At 39.1% G+C, this 13,789-nt stretch overlaps 1 protein-coding gene across 2 annotated transcripts in view; it reads right to left on the bottom strand.

Annotated features, from left to right (window-relative positions):
- KIF15 (kinesin family member 15) overlaps positions 1–13,789 on the bottom strand; it is a 77,531-nt gene that overhangs the window by 61,914 nt on the left and 1,828 nt on the right. Inside the window, exons 2-5 of one of the 2 annotated variants that reach the window (XM_008071372.2) lie at positions 9,463–9,505; positions 8,766–8,949; positions 6,724–6,800; positions 336–373 (exon numbers count right to left, since the gene is read on the bottom strand). In XM_008071372.2, coding sequence (XP_008069563.1) covers positions 336–373; positions 6,724–6,800; positions 8,766–8,949; positions 9,463–9,505 — 342 coding nt within the window. The remainder of the gene's footprint in view (positions 1–335; positions 374–6,723; positions 6,801–8,765; positions 8,950–9,462; positions 9,506–13,789) is intronic. The other variant, XM_008071373.1, reaches the window with a different exon arrangement.

The following is a 13,789-nucleotide window of genomic DNA, read 5'->3' as shown; positions in this document are numbered from 1 at the left end:
AAAAAAAAAAAAAAAAAAAAGCCACAACACTAATGCTGAAAGAAGTCAGAGTAATAGATACTTAAGGATACAGGGGTGGGGCTAGTCACTGAGTAGGAATATTTATTGAGCACCTACTTATGTGCCAAGCATTGAGCTGGGTAACACAGCTACAAACCCATTAACACATGGACTTTGCTATCAAGGAACTCACAACCTGGTAGAAGCTTAGGAAATATCTCCAATTTTATGAGATCAATGCCATATATAAAAATTATGCCTTCCTCCAAAACGTACTCAGTATTGCCATCACAAAAAGAGTAGATTAAGCCAGTAAAAGTTAATCTTTTACTTACCCATCATAGTAAATGTCTTCCCTGAGCCAGTCTGTCCACTATAAAAAAGAGTATTTTATATATTATTTTTACACATAAAATTAAAAGACTACCCCCCATTTTAATATGGTCTACTAGTGTATAAATTTTGCCACAAAAAGTTAGCTTACTTTTTTTCTGTTTTAAATTTATATTAGGTAAAAAGTGAATGATCCCACCTTCTTTCCCTGCAATCCCACTACCAAGAGCTAACCATTGTTAATTATCTGGTACAAACATAGTCATCAGAGTTCTCAATTAATTTTTATTTATAAAATTGGGATGATGCTCTTTATACTGCTTTGCAACCTGTCTTCCCTTAATTTTATCTCAGGCATCTTTCTACATCAGAGGTCTGTCTCATTATTTTTAAAAGCTCCACAGTACATGGATATGGAATCTTGCAGCATCTTATAGCACCATAATTTATTTAACCAGAATCAAATGGACTTTTATTTCCACTTTTTGCTATTCTAAGTAAAGTAGCATTTCCTTTCCTAAATTACTTGTCTTGAAAAGATACTAAACATAAAGCAATAAAAAAAACTCTTATGCTATAGGTTTGATTTTTGTACAGTTTCATATTTCCTCTGGTATCCCACTTAACAGAAACAAGAGTAACAAAAAGTTTAAAATAAAAAAGTTGAAGCTAGGCATGGTGGTGTGCCCATAGTCTCAGCTCCTCAGGAGGCGGAGGTAGGATGATGACTTAAACCCAGGATTTCAAGGCTGTAGCGTGCTATGATCATGCCTGCAGATAGCCCCTGTACTCCACCTGGGCAACATAGAGAGATTCTATATTAAAAAAAAAAAAGCTGTAATTTAAAGATAAATGTCAATCATAGTATCAAATGACCTTCACTTAGATAGCAAAAATATAAAATTTTGAATTTATGCTTTGGTTAAATCCCCTCCAGAACAGAAAAACAGTATGCTTTTGTTGTTTGCCTCCTTTTGGAAGTAGAAGGGAAAAAAATCTTTAGTAACTCAGAATAAAAAATGGATATTATCAAGTCCCCTACAAAGAGGGCAATCCTATAAATTACTGTCCAAACAGGCACTTCAGAGCAAAAGGCACACTGTTAACAATTACTCTAAGGTGGGCATGATGGTTCACGTCTGTAATCCCAGCACTTTGGTGGCTGAGGTGAGATGACTGCTTGAGCCCAGGAATTCAAAATCAGCTTAAGCAACACAGCAAGACCTCGTCTCTACAAAAAATAAATTAGCCGGGCATGGTGGTACATGCCTGTACTCTCAGCTACTTGGGAGGCTAAGGCAGGAGGATTGCTTGAGCCCAGGAGTACAAGGCTGCAATTAGCTATGATTGTGCCACTGCACTCTAGTCTGGGTGACAGAGTGAGACCCTGACTCAAAAATCAAAACAAAACAAAAAAATCCCATAATTATTCTACAATTGATACCATCCTCAGTAAACCAGATGGTATACTCACCTAATCAATAAATCAAACATTCATTCTCTCTGTTTCTTATTGCTACCCACAACTACCAAAAGCAAATTTCATGGAGTTATTAATAAATACATCATGAATCAAACATTATAATTAGTATGCCTAAAAGGTCTTCAAAGAAAGTTCTGAAGATACATAATATCTGGCAATTGTAGCTATTATTTCAACCTCATTTCTGAACTTCACCACCCAAAATATTCTGTGATGAAAAAAAAAAGACCTTAACTCTCTTAAGACGACATATGAAAATACAGTTTTCTGTCACTGCTCAGGAGAGAACAATTGGTTCTGCTGACCAAATGAAAATAAGCATGAAAACCAAAGGCATCAAGCATGATGGCTCATACCTATAATCCTAGCACTTTGGGAGGTTGAAGCAGGAGGATTGCTTGAGCCCAGGAATTTGAGAACAGCCTAGGTACATTGAAAGACCTCATCTCTATTAAAAAAAAAAAAAAAAATTAGCAGGGTGTGGTGGTGCTCACCTGTAGTCCCAGCTACTTGGGAGACTGAGGTGGAAGGATCACCTGAGCCCAGGAGGTTGAGGCTGTGGTGAGCTGTGTGTCACTACACCATGACCTAGCTGACAGAGTGAGGCCCCCTACACACACACACACACACAACACACACACACACACAGAAAGGCAAATTTTCACAATGGCATATATGTGCACTATGAGTCTAGGTTTTTAACTTCTTAATATATTTTTAATTTTCTTGTATTTTGAGCCAATCATAGAAAAACCAGCACACCAAAAAAACACAAAACAAACAAAAAGCCATCAATGGCTCAAAATGAATTATATAATTTACTATATCCTATTAAAAACTTCTGGCTCTAAATAGAATTAGAGAGGCTATTGCTAAAAGAAAAAAATAATTACACTACTGTAATACTTTTTAGACCTATAGTTGACATTCCAACATTAAGCCTATAGCAATGTTTCTAGGCTGCCAACATTTAGAAGGGTCATCACTCTTTTTAAATATACATAATTGTGGAAACATAAAACACTACAGTCACTTTGGAAGACAGTTTGGTAGTTTCTTATAAAACCAATCATAGATTTACCAATGACTCAATAATTGTACTCCTGAAAGTAATTCACCAAAGTGATTTGAAAATCTATGTTCCCACAAAAAATTGATATTTAAATATGACAGCTTTGTTCATAATTGCTAAAAACTAGAAGCAAGTAAGATGTCCTTTAATGGGCAAATGGATAAAGAAATTGTGGTACATCCATATAATAAAATATTAGGCTGGGCTCGGTGGCTCAGACTGTAATCCCAGCACTTTGGGAGGCCGAGGTAAGTGAACTGCCTGAGCCCGCGGGTTTGAGACTCGCCTGGGCAACTTGGCAAGACCTCATCTCTACAATAAATCAAAAATTAGCCAGGTGTGGTAGCATGCGCCTGTAGTTCCAGCTACTCGGAAGGCTGAGGCGGAAGGATCGCCGGAGTCCAGCAGGTCGAGGCTGCGGTGGCCGGGAGCGGCCATTGCACTCCAGTCTGGGTGACAGAGTGAGACTCCAACTCAAAAAAAAAAAAAAAATTAATCAGAAAAAATGGGAATAAGTTATTCATGCATACAATAACAGGGACAAATCCTAAATGCATTTTACTAAAAGAAAGAGGCCAGATCCAAAAGGCTACATATTGTAGGATCCCATTAACACGACACTCTAGAAAAGGCAAAACTACAGGAATAGAAAACATACTAGTATGCCCCGGATGCCAAGAGCTAGGAGGAAGAGGAGTGGCTGGTTACAAAGGAGATGCATAGGGAGCACTTTGAAGGTAAAGGAGCTGTTTGTTCTCTATGATACTGGGGTTTAAATACAGATAGTCCCTGACTTAACAATGGTTTGGCTTATGGTTTTTTTACTTTACAAAAATGTTTTCAGTTGTATATGTTAGTGGTGAATACTCATACAACCATTCTGTTTTTCACTTTCAATACACTATTCAATAAATTACATGAGATATTTAACACTTAAGTAATAGGCTTTGTGTTGGTTGAGTTTGCCCAACTGTAGCCTAATATAAGTCTTCTGATCATGTTTAAGGTAGGCTAAGCTAAGTTATGATGTTTGGTAGGTCAGAGTATTAAATGCATTTTTTACTTCTGATATTTTCAACTTATGGTGAGTTTATTGGGATGTAACCCAATGAAGAGCATCTGTACATGGCTCTATTCATTTGTCAAAACCAATATAACTAAATCACAAGGGGCAACCTTTAAAGTATGCAAACTAAACAAACAAAACACATCAACCAGGATGGTGGGGCCCCCTGGATAGAATGCATCTAACAGTATTACAGGTACATGGCATAACTGTACTAAGTAACTTTAAAAATATGTTTTGACTAGAAATGATAAGGCTAAAAAAAAAAGGAACCATATGTACACATTGGAATCAGTAAAACTTTTTCTCACAGGGATACAGGTTAACAATTCTGAAACTGCTTTACATGTGTACCGTTTTAAAACTTAGTAAGTGGATGATAGAATGTAGAAGTCTGATTTCTCAGTCAGCATTGGAAGTTACAGATAAACATGAAAGGGAAGCTAGAATAAACTCTGTGGTACTAGATTAGAGTCACAGACTTCAGTATGAATTCACGTTTAGTGGCCAGGTGCAGTAGCTCATGCCTGTAATCTCAGCACTCTGAGAGGCTGGGTGGGAGAATCGCTTGAGGCCAGGAGTTTGAGACCAGACTGAATAACACAGCACGATTCCATCTCTACAAAAAAAATTTTTTTTAATTAGCAGGGCACAGTGGCATGCACCTGTAGTCTTAGTTACTCAGGAGGTTGAGGAGGAAGGATTGCTTGAGACTAGGAGCTCAAGGTTACAGAGAACTATGATTGCACCATTGTACTCCAGCCTGGGTAACAGAGTAAGAACTTATCTAAAAAAAAAAAATTTAAAAACAAGAACTCATGTTTAGCTTAATATATATAAATGGATAGGTGGAGAAACAGTTATGCATGTCTGTATATGTGATACAGGAGACATATATACATACACACACACACGTATACACACATATACACACACACGTATATTACCTAGCTCTGTCTGCTGAGGAGGCTTAGAAGCAATAATAATAATCTAATAGCAACAAACATACCTAGTGTCCAGATCTTGGTTTCTAAATGCTATTCTCCAATAAAAGGAAGTAGGGCTCATTGGTGAAACAGCATAGGTCAGGGGGAATACAAGATGATCCCAGAGCATCTTGTAGCATTATAAAGTAAGGAAGGAATCAAAAACAAAAGGAGCCAGGCGTGGTGACTCACATCTGTAATCCTAGTACTTTAGGACTGCCTGAGCCCAGGAATTCAAGACCAGCCTGGGCAACTTGGTGGGATCTCATCTCTACAATAAAATAAAAAAATTAGCTGGGCATGATGACACATGCCTGTAGTTCCAGCTACTTAGAAGGCTAAGGTGGAAGGATCGCTGGAGCCCAGCAAGTCAAGGCTGTAGGAGCTATGAGCATGCCACTGCAGTCCAGGTTGGGTGACAACAAAGTGAGACCCTGACTCAGAAAAACAAAAACAAAAACACAAAAGGGTCGGATACAGCAAAGGGACAAAGAAACCAATCTGAAAGAGTTCCAACTGGTCAAAGTTGAAAAGCATGAACAATAAGATCTATAATATAGTATCGGATTATAACCAAAAGTATAAAATAAATAAAAACATGTCCATACTGCATAAGCAATTGAATAAATAAATAAATGGAGAGAACAGATAAACCTTTCTTATAGAAAAATTTCAAATATATGTAATGTAGATACTCTCCTCTCTACTAGCCCTCCATCTTGGAGCTTAATCTCCTCTACCTTAATAGCCAAGTGGGGCCAACCTAAAAATATGAGTCCTTAAAATCAGAGAATCTTTTCCAGTTGTAGTCAGAGGAGACGTGACTAAGGAAGAAAAGTCAAAAAGTTACATACAGGACAGGCGCGGTGGCTCGAGCCTATAATCCCAGCACTTTGGGAGGCCAAGGCGAGAGGATTGCCTGAGCCTGCAGGTTCGAGACTAGCCTGGGCAACATGGTGAGATCTCGCCTCTACAATAAATAAAAAAAATAGCTGGGCATAGTAGTGTGCGCCTGTAGTTCTGGCTACGTGGAAGGCTGAGGTGGAAGGATCGCCCATCTAGCAGGTCGAGGCTGCAGTGGCTGGGAGCATGCCACTGCACTCCAGCCTAGGCAACAGAATGAGACTCCAACTCAAAAAAAAAAAAAAAAAAAGGGTTATATGCTGTTGGCTTTGAAGAGGAAGGAGTTGTAAGCCAAGTAATGCGGATGGCCTCAAGAAGCTGGAAAAGGCAAAGAAATAAATTTATTTTCCAGAAAGGATAGAGCTTCCAGAAGAAATGCATCCTTGCTGACACCTTGACTTTAACCCAGAGAGATGCATGTTGAAATTTTGACTTACAGGCCAGACACTGTGGTTCATGCCTATAATCCCTTCTCTTTGGGAGGCTGAAGTAGGAGGATTACTTGAGCCCTGGAGTTTGAGATCAACCTGAGCAAAATACCTAGACCTCATCTCTACAACAAACCAAAAAATTAGCCAGGTGTGGTGGCACTCACCTGTAGTCCCAGCTACTCAGAAGGCTGAGGCGGAAGGATCTCCTGAGCCCAGGAGGTAGAGGCTGTAGAGAGCTGTGATTGTGCCACTGCACTCCAGCCTGGGCAACAAAGTGAGGTCCCAACTCAAAAAAAGAATTTTTTTTCTTTACTTACAGAACAAAAGATAAATCTATGTTGTTTCAAGCCACTAAGTTTGTGATCATTTGTTCCAACAGCAACAGAAAATGAATACTGTACAAGCACCTACTATTATACCTTTGTATAAGGACACAGTCAGCAACTTACTATGCAAAGATGGTACCATTATAACCACTCATGCAAGACTCCACGATGCTTTTAGCCACAGTTGAGAATACAGACTCCTACAAATATAAGTACCAAACATGTTAAGATTTCATAAAAATGAAAATATTTCTCCTAAATTTCATTATATAACAATAAAAATTGAATGCTTAGCAATAACACGAAGATTGCATCACTATGAAAAAAATGGATGGCAGGGAGGAGAGGGACAGGCAAGGAGGTTCAAGAGCTATTAAAGGAGAGAAGAAGAAAAAAAAATGGCTAAAACATTTTAGCCAGGCGTGATGATGTACACTGATAGTCTCAGCTACCAGAGGGTGAGGCAAGAGGATCACCTGAGCCCAGGAGGTCAAAGGTGAGGTGAGCTATGATTATGCCACTGCACTCCGGCCTGGGTGACAGAGTGAGACCCTGGCTCAAAATAAATAAGGAAAGGAAGGAAGGGAGGGAGGCAGGCAGGCAGGCTAAAACATCCAAGTTGATAAAGCCTTACACATAGTTATGTCATTGAATCCCCTATACAACTATAGATTTAAAGCACACATCTAAACTTCATACAGAATTTTGTATAGCTTTTTGCATGCAGATATTATAGTGGTATTTGCATAAAATACAGTTCTATATTTTCTTCTCATAAGTTTGCATTAAATAATTAAATATCTGATTTTTATTTTCATTTTTACATATAAGTAGAGACAGTCTTATCAACAATGCCAAGAACTCCTAAACCTACATTGTCCAACATATAGTAGCCATGAGCCACAAGTGCTACTGAGTACTTGAAATGTGGCTAGTCCAGATTTGGATGACCAAGTATGAAAAAAAAAGATGGAAAAATATCTCATTACTAATTCACTTTACTTTTATCATATGTTAAAATGATATTTTAGATACACTGGGTTAAATTATATTATCAAAATTAATTTTACTTAATTCCCTTTTACTTTTTTTTAAATGTGACTACTAGAAAATTTAAAATTATATATATGGGTCACTTCATATTTTTATTGGTTAGCAATGCCCCAAATGAAAAGATAAAAGGTCTAAATATCTAAATGTCTCACCAAAAAACTCCATATCTGTAAGGGAATAATCAAGATCTATGATGTTCACCATAGTATCCATCAATTACACGTGGCTATTTAAATTAAAATTAAAAGCCGGGCTCGGTGGCTCAGCCTGTAATCCCGCGCCTTTGGGAGGCTGAGATGAGTGGATTGCCTGACCCCGTGGGTTCAAGACCCGCCTGGGCAGCGAGACCTCATCTCTACAGTAAATCAAAAAATCAGCCGGGAGTGGTAGCGCATGCCTGTAATTCCAGCTACTTGGAAGGCTGAGGCAGAAGGATCACCGGAGCCCAGAAGATCGAGGCTGCAGTGGCCGGGAGCAGCCACTGCACTCCAGTCTGGGCAACAGAGTGAGACTCCAACCCAAAATAAGTAAATAAATTAATTAATTGATTATAATTAAATAAAACTTATGTCAGTTTCTCAGATAAACTAGCTACATAAAAGTACTTATTAGCCACATGTGGCAAGTGCACCTAAGTCACTGATTTTAAATTTAATTTTAATTAATTTAAGCTTAAATAGTCCCATGTGGCTAGAGGCTACTGTAATAGCACAGAAATAGAACACTTCCATCACTGCTGAAAGTCCCATTGGAAAGTGCTAACTAGATCTTAATTAAATTGAACTTAATTGGAAAAGCAGTTATTGGCATCATGGTAGTCCTAAATCCTTAAACGAAGCAGTTCAACTGTATTTCTCAATCACCCAAATAACTCTGAAAAGTGTATCTTCACTAATCTCCATCACTTAGTAGAAAGGGAAACTAATGCAGGTTTGTGTCATCCTGGTACAAAAATAGATGATGAAAGAAAAAAATATTTTAAAATATTTATGGAATGTTTGAGCTTTCTGATTTGAATTGACCAAACTAAAAAGAAACCAGCAATGAAATCCTCACAACTAGCAAAGCCTAGTATTTTCCAAGAGAAAAGTTAAGTTTCTAACTATCATTACCTGAGTGGTGTCCACATCTGCGACATGATCAAATGTGAAGATCTTGGGCTCAGGATTAGAGTGCAGCCGGAGACTTGTGGAAGAGAGCACTGATAAACATAAGTTTTGTTCCCCATCAGCTGACCCAGAACTCTCTGCAGGTGGACGGATTCGCACAAAAACTTTGATGGCATCATCTTCATTACTAAAGACACACCAAAAAACTGCTAAGTTTATTGTAGAAAAAAGGTGAAAGAGATCCAAGTCTCATATTGCCTCTAATGTTTCTACAATGAGAGTTTCCCCAATAAAGTCCAAGATCTACATCATATAAATTTACCTCTTTTAAAAGGTCTCACATGCCCCACGCCTTTTACTGATTTACTTCACAGTAGGTACCATCACAATTCTTTACTTGAAATGAACTCAAAGAGAGTTTGAGTTCATTTCAAGGAGCTCCAAGCACTGCTTGTCTCTCATTTCCCTTTTACTAGCAATAATAAAATAAGTCAGTCAAAGGGAAAATTGTGCTATTGATTCCATTGTTTAGCCCAGAAGGTAAGAGGGCAGAGAAGGTGTGTGATTTCCTCATATTTCCAGCTGCTTGAGGACTAAATTAAATTTTGAAACAAGTACACTTTACTATGTTAAATGGTTGTTTTAGAAATACCACATCCCTAATTCTCTGGGACTCATTAACAAGGTTCTTTTTTCTTACCTTTGCTGGTTAGACTGATAATTTGTCACATTGCGTAACTCAGCTAGAAAAAAAGATAAAAAGTCATCAAAATTTCAATATAGAAATCCCACTATTCTCTAACATGCTCCCTAGGTGCTGATACTCCTCAGTCTCCTCAGATCCCTGACATCAACAGTAGGGTGCTCCAGGGTCCAAGTCTTGACCCTATTCTTGGTTCTATCTCAGTCCATTACCTTGGTGATGACATCTAGTTTCTTGGTCTTCAATGCTAGATATATATTGATATACATTCTCAAATGCAAACCATTTTCCTGGACTGCTCTCCTAAGCTCCAGACTCTTACTTACATCTATCCTATTTGACATCTCCAACTGGATGTCCAGTGGAAATGTCTCAAATAAATGTGTCCAAAACTGAACTTCTGATCACCCCACCTCCACCCCAAATGAGCTTCTCCATCTTCAGTTAAGGACAATTTCATCTTGTCAGTTGCTCAGGCCAAAGACCAGATAGTCACCCAGACCTTGTCCTTTCTTACTTTTCATATCAAATCTATGCAAAGCTATGGCTCTGACTTCAAAATATAACCACATACTACAACTTGTTGCCAAATCCACTGCCACCACTTTGGAAGCCAGCAACATCTCTTACTTGAATTATTACAACAGTCTTCCTGCTTCTCTCACTCCCTCACCCCATCTATTCTCAACCTAGTAGGCAGAATGATTCTGTTGAAAAATAAATCAGGTTGGGCAATGGCTCATGCCTGTAATCCCAGCACTTTGGGAGATGGAGGCAAGAGGATTGCTTGAGCTCAGGGGTTCAGGACCAATAAATAAATAAATAAATAAGCCAGTCATGGTGGTGCACACCTGTAGTTCTAGCTACTTGGAAGGCTGAGGCGGAAGGATCACCCAAATCCAGCAGGTCAAGGCTGCAGTGGCCGTGAGCGTGTCACTGTATTCCAGCCTGAGCGACAGAGTGAGACTCCAACTCAAAAAAAAAAAGAAAAAGTCAGAAATTGACTTCTGGCATGTCATTGTGAGGAACTCCAATGACCCACTCCCCCATAAAACTGGTAAAATGAAAGAAAAAAAAGCCTCTGGAAATGTTCTTAAAGGCAAACAGCAAAGAAATGCCTACTCAGGAAAGTCTATGAACATTCAGCAAGAAAAACGATTCTGTGTTATTCAAACCAAGATCACTCCGTCCCTCTCATCTCGGCAAGGTAGAAACTCCACACAAGATTGCAGCAGCCAAAAACACAGGGATCCCTCTTTTTTCAGCTCCCAATTAGAGGGGTTTCTTTCCTGGAGTAGCAGGATGCCAGAGTTTCTCATTCTGTCTCCTGCAAGATACCTGTTGCTGAGGCTAAGTCCCAGACAAGTGTGGTTAAGAGGTGAGGACTCCCTTCTCCCATTCAGCCCTCACTCAGGGAACAGAGCCTCCACTTTGGACACTGCATGGTGAGAACACTGGGACCCTGATCTACCTTGCCCCAGCTCATGAGGCCGTGGCTCCACACTAGAAAGGTTGAGAAGACCCTAAGCTGCAACACTTCCCTCCCCTATTTTCCTCCCACCCCAACAAATGTTCATCCACTAAAATGTGGGTGTCACTCAGAGACAAAATTGCCACTATCCCCATCCCTAACTCCAGTGCCCAAGCACAGAGATTTTGCTTAGGGGAAGGGTCAGCCCATAAACAGACAGCTCCTAATCTCTTCCAAAGGAACTGACTTCATTTACAACAGAGCACAGAGAAGTTCAAATATAAGGGTACTCTCAAAAACAGTGAAGACTGTAGTGAAAGATAATTAGAAAGATAATCAAAATACAAGCTAAACTGCAGACCTGTTAGTTTGCAGTAAAGAATGTAGAATAAGACAGCTGGGAGCAGCTAAATTGGAGTCACAACAAACATCAAAACCTCAGAAACTTCTTCAAAGGAACAAGAATTTAATTGAAACAGTTTGTAAGGCAATTTATGCCCCAGGGTTTGGTAAAAACAACAGAGCAATCAGCTGACAATTACTGGATTCTGGTTGGGGAAAGAGAGAAAAGAAAAGAGATCCCTACCAAAACCACTGTCACCCCAGGATAACTGTGGGCACATCCAAAGCTGAGCTTCCCTGAGGAGCAACATTAAGGGCTTAACATTGTGGGAGGGAAATAGATTTCACTAAATCAATCCAGTCAGTTGCTAAACACATAAACAAGGAAATAACAACAATAAACTCCAGAAGGTAATCTGCCAGCTCTTCATCTCTACAGAAATCCCCATAACTAATCAGATGGACACTGATCTGCACACATGTGCAATTTTCCACAAAATCTAAAAGGATTCCAAAGTAAGATGTTCACTTAAATTTTTTTAAAAAGAAGCAAATAGTGAGATAAAATGAAATTTAAAATTTCACAAAGGTAGGCAATTCTAGTATGATTTCTAGTTGAGAGCTAAGAAAACATCATCGAGAAATGCTAGGATTTGAACTCAGGTAGCCTAAATTCAGATTGACTCTTAACCACCTTTCTATGATACCTGCTGATCAAAGGTAAAAGAGAGTAAAACATTTTATCATGTAGCTAGGTGTGGTGGCTCATGCCTGTAATTCCAGCACTTTGGGAGACTAAGAGGGATTGCTTGCTCCCAGGAGTTTGAGATCAGCCTGGACAACGTCACGAGAACTCATCTCTACAAAAAATAAATAAAAGTAAAATAAAATAAAATAATTAGCCAGATGTGGTGGTGCTCGCCTATAGTTCCAGTTACTCGAGAGGCTGAGGTGGAAGGATCTCAGGAGTCCAGGAGGTTGAGGCTGTGGTGAGCTGCAATTGTGTCACTGCATTCCAGCCTGGGCAACAAAAAGTATATCATGTTGCAGTCATACAATTTTATAGACTTCCACTGTAAAAATTAATTCAACTTTGAGGTCCTCTTTGTGTCCACCTAAAAATATGTTGAAGACTATTCACAGCAGCTTTATTCATCACAGCCCTATCTAGAAACCCAAATGTCCATCAACAGGAGAATAAACAAATCATGGTATATTCCACACAGCAAGGAAAAAGAACTGCTGTTATATACAACGATGAATAATGTTCACAGACATAACGGTCAGTAAAAGAAACCAGAACAACAAAAAAAAGGAATTCATATTGTACTGTTTATATTGTTTCAAGAATAGGCAAAACTAATTAGTGGTGATAACAATCAGCAAAGCTTGGGAGTGAGGCAGTTATTAACTAGGAAGGGCCACAGGAAAATTTCCAGGAGTACAGGAACAGTTTTATTTCTTGATCTTGGTAGCGATTACATGAGTGTATTCATATGTAAAAATCTACTGAACAGTAGTCTTAAGGTTTGTGCCCTCTACTGCATGTAAGTTGTACCTCAACAAAATAGTTAATTTCTTAGAGGATCTTCCTGCTTTAAAAAGACTATCAAGCTGGCGCAGTGGTTCTTGCCTGTAATCCCAGTACTTTGGGAGGCTGAGGAGGGAGGTAAACACCAGCCTGGGCAACATAGCAAGACCTTATCTTTACAAAAAATTAGCCAAGTGTGGTGGCGTGTATGTGTTGGGAAGCTACTTGGGAGGCTGAGAAAGAAGGATTGTCTGAGTACAGGAGGTTAAGGCTATGGTACATTATAATCATGCCACTGTACTCCATCCTGAACAGAGTGAGACCCTGTGCCAAAAAATAAAAATAACCAATTAGCCACACATGCTGGCATATACCTGTAGTCTCAGCTACTCAGAAGGCTGAGGTGGGAGGATCCCTTGAGCCCAGTAGTTTGAGGCTGCAGTGAGTCACTGCATTCCAGCCTGGGCAACAGAGTGAGACCGTGTTTCTAAAAATAAAAATAATTAAAAATACAAATAAACAAAGAGCCAATGCTTTACTCTGCAGTCTAGATAAATATTCATCAGTCATTTCCCTAGACATGATACAGTTCAGAAAGGTAATCTTAAACTCAGTCAGTTTCATAAGGGTAATATTTCACTTTCTCATTTTTCTAGTTTCAGTCAGCAACCCATAGTGACAGTGTCACTAGAGATAGCTTTCATGGGCACAAAATAAAAGTTGCAAAGAGCACTACAAGGACTCTCTTCTCTCATGTGTTCCCATTTCATGCTCTGGCTCCGGACAGTTGCGAATGTAAGAAGCACTTTACCTGGGATGCCATCAACCTCAACTTTGCTAACAAACTTAAGGAAGTAAAAAAGTTCCCCATGGCATCACCACCATCATAAAGGGGAGCTGTGAATACCCTTGCTCCCACTAGTTTAAGAAAAGTTCTCAACTTCAGTTTACAGAAAGGACAGAGCCCTAAAATAGATACT

Source organism: Carlito syrichta, unplaced genomic scaffold (assembly GCF_000164805.1).
Source record: "Carlito syrichta isolate Samal-C Ts95f unplaced genomic scaffold, Tarsius_syrichta-2.0.1 Scaffold314298, whole genome shotgun sequence".
NCBI lineage: Eukaryota > Metazoa > Chordata > Mammalia > Primates > Tarsiidae > Carlito > Carlito syrichta.
The sequence above is the reverse complement of the archived record's forward strand: the minus strand, read 5'-3'. Positions and strand labels throughout refer to the sequence as shown.